At 33.1% G+C, this 15,992-nt stretch overlaps 1 protein-coding gene across 4 annotated transcripts in view; it reads right to left on the reverse strand.

Moving 5' to 3' along the window:
* Nucleotides 1-13,063, reverse strand: part of LOC139486723 (TBC1 domain family member 1-like) — a 50,820-nt gene extending 37,757 nt beyond the window's left edge. For 2 of the 4 annotated variants that reach the window (XM_071271649.1, XM_071271648.1), the window contains exon 1: nt 12,184-13,063. In XM_071271649.1, coding sequence (XP_071127750.1) covers nt 12,184-12,543 — 360 coding nt within the window. In that variant the 5' untranslated portion in view covers nt 12,544-13,063. Of the gene's footprint in view, nt 1-893; nt 1,370-12,183 lie in introns of those variants that run through there. The other 2 variants (XM_071271650.1, XM_071271651.1) reach the window with 2 other exon arrangements.
* Nucleotides 13,064-15,992: the final 2,929 nt, after the last annotated feature.

Genomic DNA, 15,992 nt, shown 5'->3' on the forward strand with positions numbered 1-15,992 from the left:
CACTTTTAATTTCTATGTTCAGTGGACCGTGAAAATGGGGTCAAAAGTTTAATTTTGTTTTAAAATAAGAAATATCATATCATAAGGAACATGTGTACAAAGTTTCAAGTTGATTGGACTTCAGTTTCATCAAAAACTACCTTGACCAAAAACTTTAACCTGAAGTGGGACGTACACACGGACGGGCGAAGGGAAGGACGCACAGACCAGAAAACATAATGCCCCTCTACTATCGTAGGTGGGGCATAAAAACAATTCAGTCAATAGATCATGATTGAGGGGCTTGTCCACAAATCTCCATAAAATGATATTTGCCAATGCTAATACAACTGCATATTCAATATCATTGACCTACCACTAGGGGTTCTCAATAAAATGACCTATTCACAACTAATAAATTGTTGCTGTTGCCCTCAGACAATTATAAAGCATATATACCAAAGAATAGACAACTTTACAGTTCGATGCATTTCCGTTAAAAACTTTGGTTTAAGTGAACATCATTCATATACAGGCAATCCCCTCTATCTGGTAAATAACGTCATAAAGGTGTTTTTTTTTCAGGTGAAGGACAAAAGTGTTCTATTGGTTTTTGTCTCCTTCCAGACAAGACAAAAATGATGAAAACTTTATCTTGGTTTTGAAATTATTCATGTAAGATATCCTTTACTTTCACATAAATGATTTCATCTTTAAATGTTCCATGCTAATTTTGTCTTATTTTACAGGCATATTATTCGTTCCATATTTTTACGCAAGTGTCTTATGTTTCAATTTCTCTTACAAAATTTTGTTTGGAAAAGGCAAATCACCATGTGACATGGTTGAATTAACAGGAGTACTTGAACCTCCATTTCCCTAAATCTTTCTGGTTCATATTTGTTTAAACATACCCCTGTACTGAGTTCACAGAATTCAACTTTATCCTCAGTCGTCTGACTTTGTACAGAATCCTTAACATTATTTGTTATAATATCTACAGTCACTTCACAACCATATTTCACTGGTGATAGTGGATCATCATTCATATTTAACACCATTGTGTTCTTGTTCAAAAATCATTCAGAATAAGTGAACAATCCAATTTAATAAGTTGTTCCTATTCCCATTAACGATTAATAAAAGGAAATTAAAAATAAACTTTATCACAATTTAGTTCCTGAGCCATCCATTTACACATTGAATAACTTTTTGTTTGTGTAATATTCTACATTTTCCATAACACAAATTCTAATTTTCTAGTGATCCTTTAGTATTTATATACTACATGTACTATGATAACAAGTGCAACTTGTGCATGTTTTATAAAGATTAAATTGTTTACAAAATATTTTAATCATGGGTGATCTAAACAGGAAGAACTAATCATACATCATTTAGGAAATACGTATTTAACTAAAGACAATAGTAGTTTGTTATACACTGTTACCAGTTTGAGTTAAAGTCTTAGTAACAACTGAGTTTAACTAAGAACAATAAGGAGATGGTGTATGATTGCCAATGAGATAACTATTCACTTGAAATTGCTCGAGTCCAAACGGTGAGAACTTAAGAAAAATAATTGTCATCATAGAGTTTTCAACAATGAGCAAAACCATCATATTACTCTATAACTGGCTATAAAAGGTACTGACATAACCTACTACATGTAAAAGAGTGTAAAAATGATTGACAAGTTTACATAACATCAGTGGCGGAACAAGGGGGAGGGTTCTGGGGGTTAGAACCCCCCTTTTTTTTGGACGATCAATGCGTTTGAATAGAACATATAGCTAGAACCGGGGGCACTTTTCCTGGGTTGGGACCCCCCCTTTTTTTAAATGGCATGATCCGCCCCTGAACATATTATATATATATGTTAGATGGAAAGGCTTCCAAATACTGCTGGACAATCATGTCTATTGTCAAATGTAAGGATGTGCTACAAAAGGATTTCTCTCTTTGTTGAAGACCCATTGGTGGGCTGTTTTCTGCTCTTAAAGTCCAGTTGTTGTCTATATGACACATTCCCTGTTTCCATTCTATATTCTGTTTTAGCTATAAACCTGATCAACAGAGCATGGAAATAAGTCAATGACATATATATGACATATCTATCAGAAGGACATATATTCTATATTGATAACAATCTAATTCAAGCTTTCCTGACATACATTATTGTTATATACAGACCAATTACACAAAAAAATGTCCTAAATGTAACTGGAATACTGGCTAATGAAAATGAGGTCAAGGTTAGGTAACAATTAGCTTGATGAATGTTTGAAGTTGTCTTTTGGTTAACTGACATAAAAGTGTTAATTAATATATATATATAGATGTATACCAGCTTTTTGCAATTGTTAACAAAGCATGAGTGGCAGTCAGGATAAACATCTTGACTAGCAAAGTTAATTGTGTATTGTTGGTGAAAAATCTACAATGGCAACCATTTTTATTTGCAATGAACCCATCATATTTATGATTTTCTAGCATACAATTAGACCCTAACTGGAAAAGAATAATTTCAAGGAATAAGATTATAGCCAGCACAGACTATTTAAAGAAATAAATACATCATTAAAATTTACTTTTTGACTTTCGACATATGATGAAAGTAAAAGAAACACTTAGATCTGTGCATAAAATACATGAAATTCCATATTTTACCAATTTAATCTTTGTTATGGATAATCATCAAGGTAACAATGAGGCCAAACGTTTTGTAATTTCATGAATTTACACAATTATTACATTTTACAATTGAACTATTTCAGGCGGAAAAATATCATAATCAATGGATCTATTTCTCTTAACCAACATGACCAATAATGAAAAACTTTGTTATTACATTGTATCAGTAAATCTGGCAGGAAATTACAAAAAATGACACTTTAATTAATGTGTGGATCATAAAAAAATATATCTAAATGGTCGGAACCAGTTTAAATTCACTGAATTTTAGAATAATGGCATTTTTATTTCGATACCTTTAAAAAAAAAATATGAGTGATGCTCATATAAGAATTTGTACTTTCTATCTATCACAAATTACAAATATTTCTAACATGCTCATCTTTATCAATCCTGCATAGACAGTCTAGTTTATCACTATATTTATTTACCCAAGCAGTGATGTAATAACTTTTACAGGAAATTGGAAATCCGGATTAAATTGATTTTTATGACTTGATAGTGATTTAGAGGACATGTATCTGTCGACATGTACTTTTAGAAATATACTCAAAAGTTGTGGGAGGATTTTCTCATCATACTTTAAGGAAATGTATGTGTGTACGTACCTTATCTTCTTATGTCAGGAAATAGAAGAATAGATAACTAAGTGTTCTCCCTAGAACATCGAAATAGCACGATGGAAATTATTAACATAGCACTGGTTTTCCAGAAATTATAGCACCTAATGACCCTTATACATGTACATTCTATTATAAAATTTATCCAAGATAGCTCTGTGGTAGAAAATATAGCACCATGGTACCCCAGTGCTTTGCCTGGAGAATAATGCCTACTTGAAACCTCTTCAATGCGTGTCTCAGAGTAACCCTAGGAAATGAGTAAAGCTACCTTGAACAAAATTAAAAGGGTTCTGTAGATTCAGCCTGGGAGGTGTATGCACAATAAGACAGAATAATAGACATGTGCAGATATGAAAAGAAGATTTTAATTTCTCCTTCCATAATAGGCCAAACCAGATACTCTGCAGGGCGCAGCTTTATATGACCGCAGAGGTCAAACCCTGAACGGTTGGGGCAAGTATTGACACAACATTCAAGTTTGATCCAGCTCTGAATTTGGATTGTGATTAAATAGTTGACACAGCATAGATTTCTGCCACAGAATGAATGTGGTCTAATAAACTTAACAAAATTAAATTTACCTATTATGGTCCAATATCCAAAATCTAAATACCTGGCCATGGATTGATTCAGCATATATATATCAAAGAATCCCAAGAATTCAATTTTTGATGAAACCTAACAAAGTTTAAATTTGGATCCTTTTGACCTCAATGTGGACCAATATTAATTAGATAACAGGGCCCAAAAATCTAAAATCTAAATACATGGGTAGTTTTAGCAATAAAATTGAGAAAGGAAATGGTGAATATGTCAAAGCGACAACCACCCGACCATAGAGCAAACAACAGCCGAAGGCAACCAATGGGTCTTCAATGTAGCAAGAATTCCCGCACCCGTAGGTGTCCTTCAGCTGGCTCCTAAAATATGCATAATAGTACAGTGATAATGGACGTCATACTAAACTCCGAATTATACACAAGAAACTAAAGTTTAAAATCATACAAGACTAACAAAGGCCAGAGGCTCCTGACTTGGGACAGGCGCAAAATTGCGGCGGGGTTAAACATGTTTATGAGATCTCAACCCTCCCCCTATACCTCTAGCCAATGTAGAAAAGTAAAAGAATAACAATACGCACATTAAAATTCAGTTCAAGAGAAGTCCGAGTCTGATGTCAAAAGATGTAACAAAAGAAAATAAATAAAATGACAATAATACATAAATAACAACAGACTACTAGCAGTTAACTGACATGCCAGCTCCAGACCTCAATTAAACTGATTGAAAGATTATGTCTTCATCATATGAATATCAGGTACAATCCCTCCCGTTAGGGGTTTAGTATCATACTATCATAAAATATATGAGAAGAACATAACCCGTGTCATGCCAACAACTGTTTTTTTAGAAATAAATGTGTTTAGTTCCGATGCAAAGACCCTATCAGTGAATCAATGTTAAAGCCAAAATATGCAATCTTTAATGACCTGACAACAGTATCGTAACTATATCCCCTTTTAATAAGTCTATTTAAAGGTTTTGTTAGTTTCTGAGGAGAATACTGACATTTTTGTGCTTTATAAAGAATATTTCCATAAAATTTTGGATGTGAAATACCTGAACGTATAAGATGTCTGCATGTTGAGTTATATTTACGAATTATTTCCTTATACCGGTGATAAAATTTAGTAAATGTTTTGACCAGTTTGTGATATCGAAAACCCTGGTGTAATAATTTTTCAGTAATACATAAATTTCTCTCGCTAAAATCTAATACATTGTTACATACACGAGCGAATCGTACAAGTTGAGATATATAAACACCATAAGATGGTGACAAGGGAACGTCACCATCTAAAAATGGATAATTAACAATAGGAAATGAAAAATCATCTCTTTTATCATAAATTTTTGTATTAAGCTTCCCGTTAATGATATAGATATCAAGATCGAGGAAAGGGCAGTGGTCATTGTTATCATTAGCTTTATTTAAAGTAAGTTCTACAGGATAAATTTCTTTAGTATACATGTACATACTGAAGTCGTCATTATTTAGAGCCAATATATCATCCAAATATCTAAAAGTATTGTTAAATTTTTGTATCAAATGTTGTTTTGATGGGTCTTTGCTAATTTTAGTCATAAATTGTAACTCATAACAATACAAAAACAGGTCCGCAATAAGTGGTGCACAGTTAGTCCCCATTGGAATTCCATGTACATTCATTTTTTGTTGAAATTAAACAAAGTTAAATTTTGGACCCCAATTTGGACCAAGTTGAAAACTGGGCCATAATCAAAAATCTAAATACATGTTTAGGTTCAGAATATCAATGAACCCCAAGAATAAAATTTTTGTTGAAATTAAACTAAGTTTTATTTTGGACCCTTTGGACCATAATGTAGACCAAGTTGAAAACAGGACCCAAAATTAAAAATCTAAACACACAGTTAGTTGGGCATATCAAAGAACCTCAATAATACAATTTTTTATGAAATCAAACGAAGATTAATTTTGGGCCCTTTGGACCTCATGTGGACCAAATTCCAAAATGTTAATACATGGTTAAATTCAGCATATTAAAGAACCCCAAGAATTCAAGAATAAAACCCCATTTGAAATTGGTCAAGAAATAAGCAATTTATACAAAATATTAGAAAAGTATTGTTTTTTTTGACCTTTTTGGACCCTAATTTCTAAACAGTTTGGGCCGTAACCCCAAAAATCAATACCAGCCTTCCTTTTTTGAAATGGAACCTTGTGGTACACTTTCAGAAAGATCCATACACTTACACACAAGTTATTGTCTCCAAACTAGACAAATACTTATTTTAACGCCTTTTGGGTCCCTTGTTCCTAAACTGTTGGGACCAAAAACCACAAAATCAATCCCAACCTTCCTTTAGTGGTTATGAACCTTATATGTTACAATTTTTTTATTTCTATTTACTTATACTTAAGTTATTATCCGGAAACCATCCGTCTTCAGATGACGCTGATGACATCGATGTGATACATGTGATACCAATATACGACCAATTTTTTTGAATTTTTACAGTTGTATAAAAACTTGGAAAGAATTTTTGTATCAGAAACTTGTCACAAAAAGAGAAACACGGTATAAATATGGTATGATTGCTAATGAAACAATGATTGAGAAAACTTTCTAACAGGGCCCAAATGAAGTAAATGTAATAACAAGAGAACAGAGTTCCAATACCTTCAGCGTTTGATCTTTCCAAGGTACACAAGGGCAATAACTAAGTAAAACGTTTTTTTCTTTAAAACAAGTTATAAATATCTAAGTCTAAGAGAAATGAAGGCTTCAATCAGAGAAAATGCATTTTGGGCAGAGTAACATGTATATATATATATATACTGACTTTTAAAACGCAACACTTGATTATCATGATTATTTTTTTGTTATTTTTGAATGAATGTGTCACCGTGAAAAGCAATGACTGCCTGTTACAAACGCCAAAATGATTGTTAGAAAGGTCAAAAAATTCTGTCTGACATGTTTTGGGTTCTGTTTTACACCGTCTGATTTTGCATTTGTTCAACTTATTAATTGGTTTTGGTAATTATGCGGTTGGAACTTGAGGGCTTTAAAGGTTTTCCTTCAGTCGATTCATTGGCAATTCAGTTGATGGGAAACATTTATGGCATGAATATGTACGCAATGGCACTCAGCAATTTGATTAGCAGTTGACGTTGCGGCCGTAAACATGTCTGGCAAATGACGTTGCGTAATCAAATTCTGTTGACGTTTCATTGTCACTACACGTTGATCTGTTCATTGGTGGCCAGCAAAAATCTTGTCTACTTGTATCGTTGTCAGAAGGACAGTTGGACCAGTTTCTGAAGTTATACAGTATGGTTGCAGCACGTTTATGTTTTCATGTTTGCAGTATTCTTAAGGGCTAATTCAGTTTTTTATTTCTCAGTCTTGGCAATATGGAGATGCAACATTTTTAAACTGATTTAAGTAAGGCAAAGGATTGAAAGCAGTGGCGGATGCAGGAATTTTCGAAAGGGGGGGTGCTAACCCAGGGCACCCAGGGCAAAGGGGGGGGTGCAAAACATATGTCCTGATACAAATGCATTGATCGGCAAAAATAAAGGGGGGGTGCGCACCCCCGGAACCCCCCCCCCCTGGATCCACCACTGCAAAGAACTGTTTCACAAGGCAAAAAAAACTGAAACAATCTTTCATGGGTCCAAAATTTCGCTTTAAGAAATTCGTGCGACTTCAAGAATTCGGTAGGTTCAGTAACCACAGGTAAGTCAGATTTTGATTTTTTGTAAAGAGAAAGCAGTATGATAAGCATGAAAAGCAGTTGTAAGAGAATCAAACAAGATTTGGTAAAAAAAATCAACAAAATAAGTGTTGCATTTTTAAAGTCGATCAGTATATATATGGAATAATTTTTCCACACTTTTTTTCGTAATTCAGTAGGTTTTAGAAATATACTTTAGCAGAAAACCACCAAAGAGATCTGTTACATATATAACATACTGTTGAATTGTCATCTACAGATCTGATATATAGTATCATATAAGCTCCCCAAGACTTGCAGGCCAAGGTAAACCCATTAAAGCTAATTAAAAATTCATAATTCTTTTATACATAATATTATGACATCAAACAACATCAATTCAAAAGGCAATCAGGTAGTCCAGGATCCCTTATAACTGCCCAAAATGGAAATAATGTATTATTACATAATACACTGCTATCTCTCTCTCTAATACAATGCATTAACCTTAATAATCATGAGCAGCAAAACATTAGCTTTGTTTAAAAAGCCATTATAATCCAATTAAGTTTTGATTATCTAATATACATCATAAAATCATATGATGGAGTATTATAAGGAATCTGTGCTAAAGCAAACAAGCTACATTATCTTTAAAAGGTACTTTATTTTGACATTTACAATGTAATATATTAGCCTATTTAGTGAGAAATCAATACAGAAGAATAGCTGATTAAAACAGTGTATTGATATGTTTCTAGTGACATGTTCTCATTCAATGGAGAAATGAAACAGACTTATACTGAGGATAATGGTGTATGTTAACGTTGATGATAAAACTTGGGGCTAGAAAAAGAAAGCTCTACGGAAGAAAGGGATAATCAAACTCAACAGTCGAAAATCAGATATAAATTAAGTTATTAAAGCACAGTATAATTATTATACAATTTACCAAGATGTAATGAAAGAAAAGTCAAATTGTTCAGTTTTATAAATTTTGGTTCTTTAACATTTAATGGGATTATAAAAACTATCTACTTAAAATTTAAGTAAACTTTACTGATTTTTCTCAAAAACTATAATAAATTGACTTTTAAAACCAGATGCTCCGCAGGGCGCAGCTTTATATGACCACAGAGTTTGAACCCTGAACGGTTGGGGCAAGTATGGACACAACATTCAAGCTGGATTCAGCTCTAAATTTGGATTGTGATTAAATATTTGACACAGCATAGGTTTCTGACACAGAATGAATGTGGTCTAAAGAACTTAAAATATTTTTTTTGCCTTTGAGCAATTCACTATGCTGTTGAATATCAATCCTTTCAAAAAAATGTTTGAAGATTTTTTTCTTCTTTTTATTTTTGAAATCTGAAATGAGAAAAATTGAACCCCCCCCCCCCATTTTTTTTTTCACATTTCCTCTTTCCCTTATTCCAAAACTGATCTCAATTCAAATTTCTAATGGAGTTTGCAACAATAACTACTCATTTAAATACATCATAAAATATTAAAATGTATAAAAGTGCTTGTTATCAATGAGTTGTAAAAATTGTTTTAATTTATCACTATCAGTTGGTAGTAAAAGTGAATATACATTGTATATTGTATAAAACAATGATTTAAGTTGATTCAACTACTATTCTGGACAAAGAAAGATAACTCCAATTGAAAATTTCTTGCTATTGGGCAATATTGTGCAATGAGATATTTCTTGCTATTGCCCAATACTGTGCAATTGAAAATACTTGCTATTGCACAATACTGTGCAATTGAAGATTTCTTGCTATTGCGCAATACGTGCAATTGAAAATTTCTTGCTAATGCACAATACTGTGCAATTGAAGATTTCTTGCTATTGCTGAATACTGTGCAATTAAAAATTTCTTGCTATTGCACAATACTTAATATAATAATTTTGGATCCTGATTTGGACCAACTTGAAAACTGGGCCCATAACCAAAAATCTAGGTACATATAAAAAAGAAGATGTGGTACAAAATGTATGATTGCCAATGAGACAACTATCCACAAAAAAACAAAATGACACAGACATTAACAACTATAGGTCACCTTACGGTCTTCAACAATGAGCAAAGCCCATACTGCATAGTCAGCTATAAATGTAATAGGCCCCGATGAGACAATGTAAAACAATTCAAACGAGAAAACTATCAGCCTTAAAAAAATGAACGAAAAACAAATATGTAACACATAAACAAACGACAACCACTGAATTATACATGTTTAGATTCAGCATATCAAAGAAGCCCAAGAATTAAATTTTGGTTAAAATCAAACTTAGTTTAATTTTGGACCCTTTGGACTTTAATGTAGACCAATTTGAAAACGGGACCAAAAATTAAGAATCTACATACACAGTTAGATTTGGCATATCAAACAACTCCAATTATTCAATTTTTGATGAAATCAAACAAAGTTTAATTTTGGACCCTGATTTGGACCAACTTGAAAACTGGCCCATTATCAAAAATCTAAGTACATTTTTAGATTCAGCATATCAAACAACCCCAAGCATTCATTTTTTGTTAAAATCAAACTACTTAATGTAGATCTACATGATCTAGACCAATTTGAAAACGGGACAAAAAATTAAGAATCTACATACACAGTTAAATTCGGCATATCAAACAACCCCAATTATTCAATTTTTTAAGAAATCAAACAAAGTTTAATTTTGGACCATTTGGGCCCCTCATTCCGAAACTGTTGGGACCAAAACTCCCAAAATCAATCCCAACCTTCCTTTTATGGTCATAAACCTTGTGTTTAAATTTTATAGATTTCTATTTACTTATACTAAAGTTATGGTGCGAAAACCAAGAAAAATGCTTATTTGGGCCCCTTTTTAGCCCCTTATTCCTAATCTGTTCGGACCTCAACTCCCAAAATCAATCCCAACCTTCCTTTTATGGTCATAAACCTTGTGTCAAAATTTCATAGATTTCTATTTACTTATATTAAAGTTATCATGGTTATAGTGCGAAAACCAAGAAAATGCTTATTTGGGCCCTTTTTGGCCCCTAATTCCTAAACTGTTGGGACCAAAATTCCCAAAATCAATCCCAAGCTTCCTTTTGTGGTCATAAACCTTGTGTTGAAATTTCATAGATTTGATACCAATATACGACCAAAAAAATTTCAATTTTTGCGGTCGTATAAAAAAATTCATTGAATGACTACACATTGAAAAACAAATGTTTTAATTAACACCCATACCCGACGGCGCCAGATATTTGAACGGGCCGCCATCATTAAACAGGCCATGGAGATCCCTGGACTATAATTTCAGAGTGATGCATACACCATTCCATAAGTTATTGTCTTGAAACTATAAAAATGCTTATTTCTGGGCCCCCTTTTTCCTAAACTGACCATAAACACCAAAATCAATCCCAAGCTTCATTTTGTGGTCACAAACGTTGTGTTAAAATTTCAAAGATTTCTACTTACTTATAATTAAGTAATTGTAAGCGGAAACCAAATGTATGGATGTCGACGTGATACCAATATATATGACTGCAAATTAAAGGGCCTGATTCAAGCAATAATTTGTAAAGGTACTTCAAAGGTGCATGTACCAATTTTGGCTCTTACTCGACATTTTTATTTATTTGAATATTTGAAAGCACTGATATACATGTACATTGTATACAGGGTTGGCAAAGTATTACCCACCTGGGAATTCCCGGGCGGGAAAACCCGGGCTGGGCAATACTCCCACAAATGGGTAATAGTGGGCATTACTGGGCAATATGATTTTTTAAGCTTATTTTAACACAAAATAGAAAAGACTTGTTATAGTTTCATAGTATAACAGCTAAATATATACTTTTTATACAGATAACCATTGACAGTCATTTCTAGAAAATTCAATTTCATTCTCTTCTCTATTAATTTTATATGTAGGCAGAATACAAGATTTGCACATTTAAAGATACCTTTTAATTACCAAGTATTGTTTCAATAGTCCAAACTTTGAAAAAATGCATTTTATTGCAGTGTTTAAGTGAATTGTTAATTTTAATTGTTATACATTCATATTGCTAAATAAACACCCTACAGGGTCATGCCATTAACACTTATAAAATTGAAAGGACTGATTATTGTTACATAAACAAATCTATGTTCTAATCTGAATAATTACTTATTAATTAGTGACAGTACATATACATTATCTAAATGTGATGTTTCTTTAATACATGTAATTGTTAATTCTTAATAGGAGCTATATTCATTTGAAAAAAAATGATTTATTTGCTTTCTATTTACAGTTTGCCAATCTAGACAAATGCTAAACAAACAAAATAGGGTATAAATATCTTATTAAATGTATTGCATTTGTGTTTATCACTGAATCCTCTTTAAAATTCAGACAAATATTTTATATTACCCAGTATTGCCCAGTATTACCCACTAAAACCCAGTAAAACCCAGTTTTCCCAGTATTTCCCACTGGGCTGGGCAATACTCATAAAACCCGGGTTTTTGCCAACCCTGATTGTATATATGTCTAACATGTTTATTACATGTATTGTTCTCATACTATCATGACTACATGTATGTACACCAACTCAAAGAAAACTCATCTGTATATTCTTACCATTTCTTCTGTATGTGCCAAAAATACATGACACTCATAGTCACAGTACAGATTAGGCCTTGATAAGTAAGCAAAGCATCTTGGGTCCTGATGTGTTTTGGCAAATTTAGACAAACAAATCAGTTTATGAGAGAACAGTACTTTTGGTTCCTCGCTTTCATCATTAAGTAATGTAGCCTGTAAAATATGCGGAAGAACTCTCAGATTCACTTCTTTAAAGGATTCCTTTCTTCTCTTGACTTCTGCCATCACCCAGGGCATCACATACTGAGGTGGATATCTTCTGTCAAGAATTGAGGACCCAAGGTACATAACAACAAAAAATCTGTTTGTATCTGGATTTTCACTTGTGTTTTCCATGTCTGTTTCTTTAATTTTGATCTTGCAATGTTTCAAAAATAATATGTGCAGAAATATATAATTAGATCCTAGTCACTAATGGTTTTTATGTTGTGGTTGGATGACCCAGTTTATGCACAGTTACAATGACAAAGTTGTGATTTTGCAGTTGTCAAGTCCTGACAACTTGTATAAGCGTAATCATTCTGATCTTTACAGCATTAAGACCACGAGCACACGCTTCAAACTTGTTGTTTATTATATTAAAGTTTAGATACTTCCCGTTGTTTGTTATGACCTGTGTGCATTTCTGACAACAGCTGATTGAGTTCAATGACCGCCATCTTGTGACGTTGTGCAACAAACATGAAAATGCAAGATTTTGTTTTTTCCTATGATGATCATTTGAATGTGCGATACAAATTAAAAGTCTGAATATTTGCTGTCCTTTTTGCAATGCCTTACAATGTCACATCTGTGTATTGTTTTCACACGTGCATAATGATAATCAGGTACCGGAAGCAAAAAACTAATAAAGTGCATCTTGGGAAAAAAAATACCGGCAGAATGACTGAGCAACGTTGGGTACCTCTGGAATCAAATCCTGACGTAAGTACCGTACTAAAACCTGTCATATTCTGAGAAAGTAGTAAGCAATTATAAAATGTATCTTTAAGGCTATTCCCAATTTTTAATTCGCCTTTATTTCTATTTACAGGTATTAAACAAGGTATGATAAGAAGAAGATGGTCAAAGGGAAATAACTCTTACAGAAACATGAATCCTCATCACTTTTAATTAAGTATTTTGTCTTGTTCAACTGATATCACGATGGATAACGTCATTCAAAGAGACAAACTTATTACTTTTAAGACTGATGGAGCTAGACAAACAGTATAATCTATTCTTATGGACATGGGTCTTATTTTAAAATTTATTGCGTTTGACTTCATTTTTATACACGTGACCTCAGGGGCGGGTCCAGCCATTTTAAAAAGGGGGGGTTCCCTACCAAGGACAAAGAGGGGGGGGGGGGGTGTTCCAACTATATGCCCCAATTCAAATGCATTGATCATCCTAAAAAAAGGGGGGTTCCAACCCCCAGAACCCTCCCCCTGTATCCGCCACTGCACCTTGTCACTATTCCCGGCTAACTTGAGAATCTGTCCAGCTTGAATTATTGATGTCAAACAACAATCACTTTTCCATTATGCATTAAATATTTTGTATTATGACGTCAAAATTTTTCGGGAACCTGTGTGATGACCAGTAATGGTGGACAAATAGCGATAAGGTGTATTGTATAAGGGTCGTAATGGGGGTACTTTCATGACGAATAACGGTCAAAATTCTTGCCAAATGATTTTTAAAGTAATTTTTGGAGTGTGACGATTAAATGAACACTTTTTTTCGAGAATAAAAACATCGACTGATTTTGACGAATCACGTTAATTTTTTTCCAAAAATGATTGTAACGATAATTATTTGAGAGCTCTGACGAATCACAAATAGGATATTTTGACGAAACACTGTAAAATTCTAACCAATTTGAGGCTTACGGTAGTCGAAAATGACAGTTTGACGCATGACGTGCCTCTAAGGGACGACATCAAAGAGGGGGGGAAGGACCTTTATCAGGATTCCGGGATCCGGTGTTTTTAAACTTGGGATTTCGGGATTGACCATTTAGGGATCCTGGAATTCGTTTTTTTTTAATTTCGGGATGGCGGGATTTCAATATTTTAAATTCGGGACCTCATGATTTCATGTTTTTAAGTCCGGGATTTCGGGATCAGGACTCCTCCTACCCCGCTCATCAAAAGTTCAGTGTAGGATAAAAAATTATATCTTACTTGACATAGTTTTTTCAGTGACATAAAATTAATATCAGCAATATCTTGGACAATTCCTATAATGGTGGCAGATCGACTTTTTGAAAGAATTTATATGCCCCTTGGAAATATTAAATCTTTGGAAAATGGTCGTCAGTAATCTCACAGGTACAATTTTTTGCCAGATTTTATAAAACTTAATGTATAGGTTAATATCAGCAATATCTCTTGAAATGTTTTTTTCACATTTGGTGACAATAGACTTTTTGGTGGAAGAAGACTTCAAGTCTTCTGAAGGCCTATGGTGCCGACTTTAAAATCATCGACCCCTCCGTATGCCGCATTCGTTTCTGTGTATTACAATTTCATAACAACTTCTGATTCCTGACACCGATTTTTACACATGATTAAGCATCTGAATCATTTAATTTGTAAATTAGGATTGAAAAACAATTACTATCGTAAGTATGTTCCCTTTTATTTATGTAAATTATTAGATTTCATCTCATCTACATGAACGTTATTTGTTTACTTGTAACCGGATGTTTTTACTGTAGATATTTGTAGTACGCATGCGTGAATTGGACCACCATTGGATTTTACCTTGATGTAATATATTTTATCCCTGTTTCTCTTTTTAATATTTTAATATTACCCGATAAGGGGTGTTCCTTATAATAGGAAGGTCATAGGAAGAAAAGAAGAATTTGGTATCGGGACAACTCGCCCTGTTTACATGTCTGTTCGTCCTGAGTTCTTTCGCCCGGATAGTACGTTCGCCTTGTGTTCATTCTCTTTACTCTTATCAAGGACGTTTTATAGTACGTCTTTGCATTTATTAAAAAATATTAATATTAAGGGTATCGTTAAAAAACTCTAAAACACGATTTAGTGAAAATTATCTGTTCCTTATTTTGTTCCCAAAGTAAGACAAATTCTCTAATTTGATTTATAATAGTGTAAAACATTTATCCAAACTATCAAAAGTCTAAAATAAACAGTTTACAGAGCAGGGGATAGATAATATGTAGCTTCGTTTTGTGTGTATTTGAGTCCAGACGCCATCTAATTAACTATCGATTTGACCTCAGATGACCATATAAGCGATGTAAACATGAATGAAGATATGAATAGATTAAACCAACACGTGCAATTGGATTTTTTTTTAGGTCTGTTTGAGTTTATTTTATAGATTAAAAAATATGTTTCTCATTGTTTTAACCGTATAAGAATGATTTTATATGGATCGAATCAGTATTCAAATGATTTACGGTAGTTTCACTTTCATTGTTGACATTCTTTTTCTTTAAATAACCAGTACACATACAATGCATGCGTTGTCAATCTCTAGCAAGGGGTTAAATTGAAGTTCACATGAATACGGATTTAATGAGGTCGACTATTCACTTGCAAGTGAATGAGTAATTATCAATGTTTCTTCTCTTAATTTGACAAAATTGAACTATTTTGGTTGCTACAAGCGAATTATTATTTCACTATTTCACTTTCATTATTGATTGGACAAAAAAAATTCTTACTTTAGTTTTTCTATATATCTCGTAGCTGGTGCCCCTTTAAGATAAATGACATTTTCAATTTGGACTTTTTTCCTTTTCTTTAGTAAATTGTAAGTAGAAT

Source organism: Mytilus edulis, chromosome 8, assembly GCF_963676685.1.
Source record: "Mytilus edulis chromosome 8, xbMytEdul2.2, whole genome shotgun sequence".
NCBI classification, from domain to species: Eukaryota; Metazoa; Mollusca; class Bivalvia; order Mytilida; family Mytilidae; genus Mytilus; species Mytilus edulis.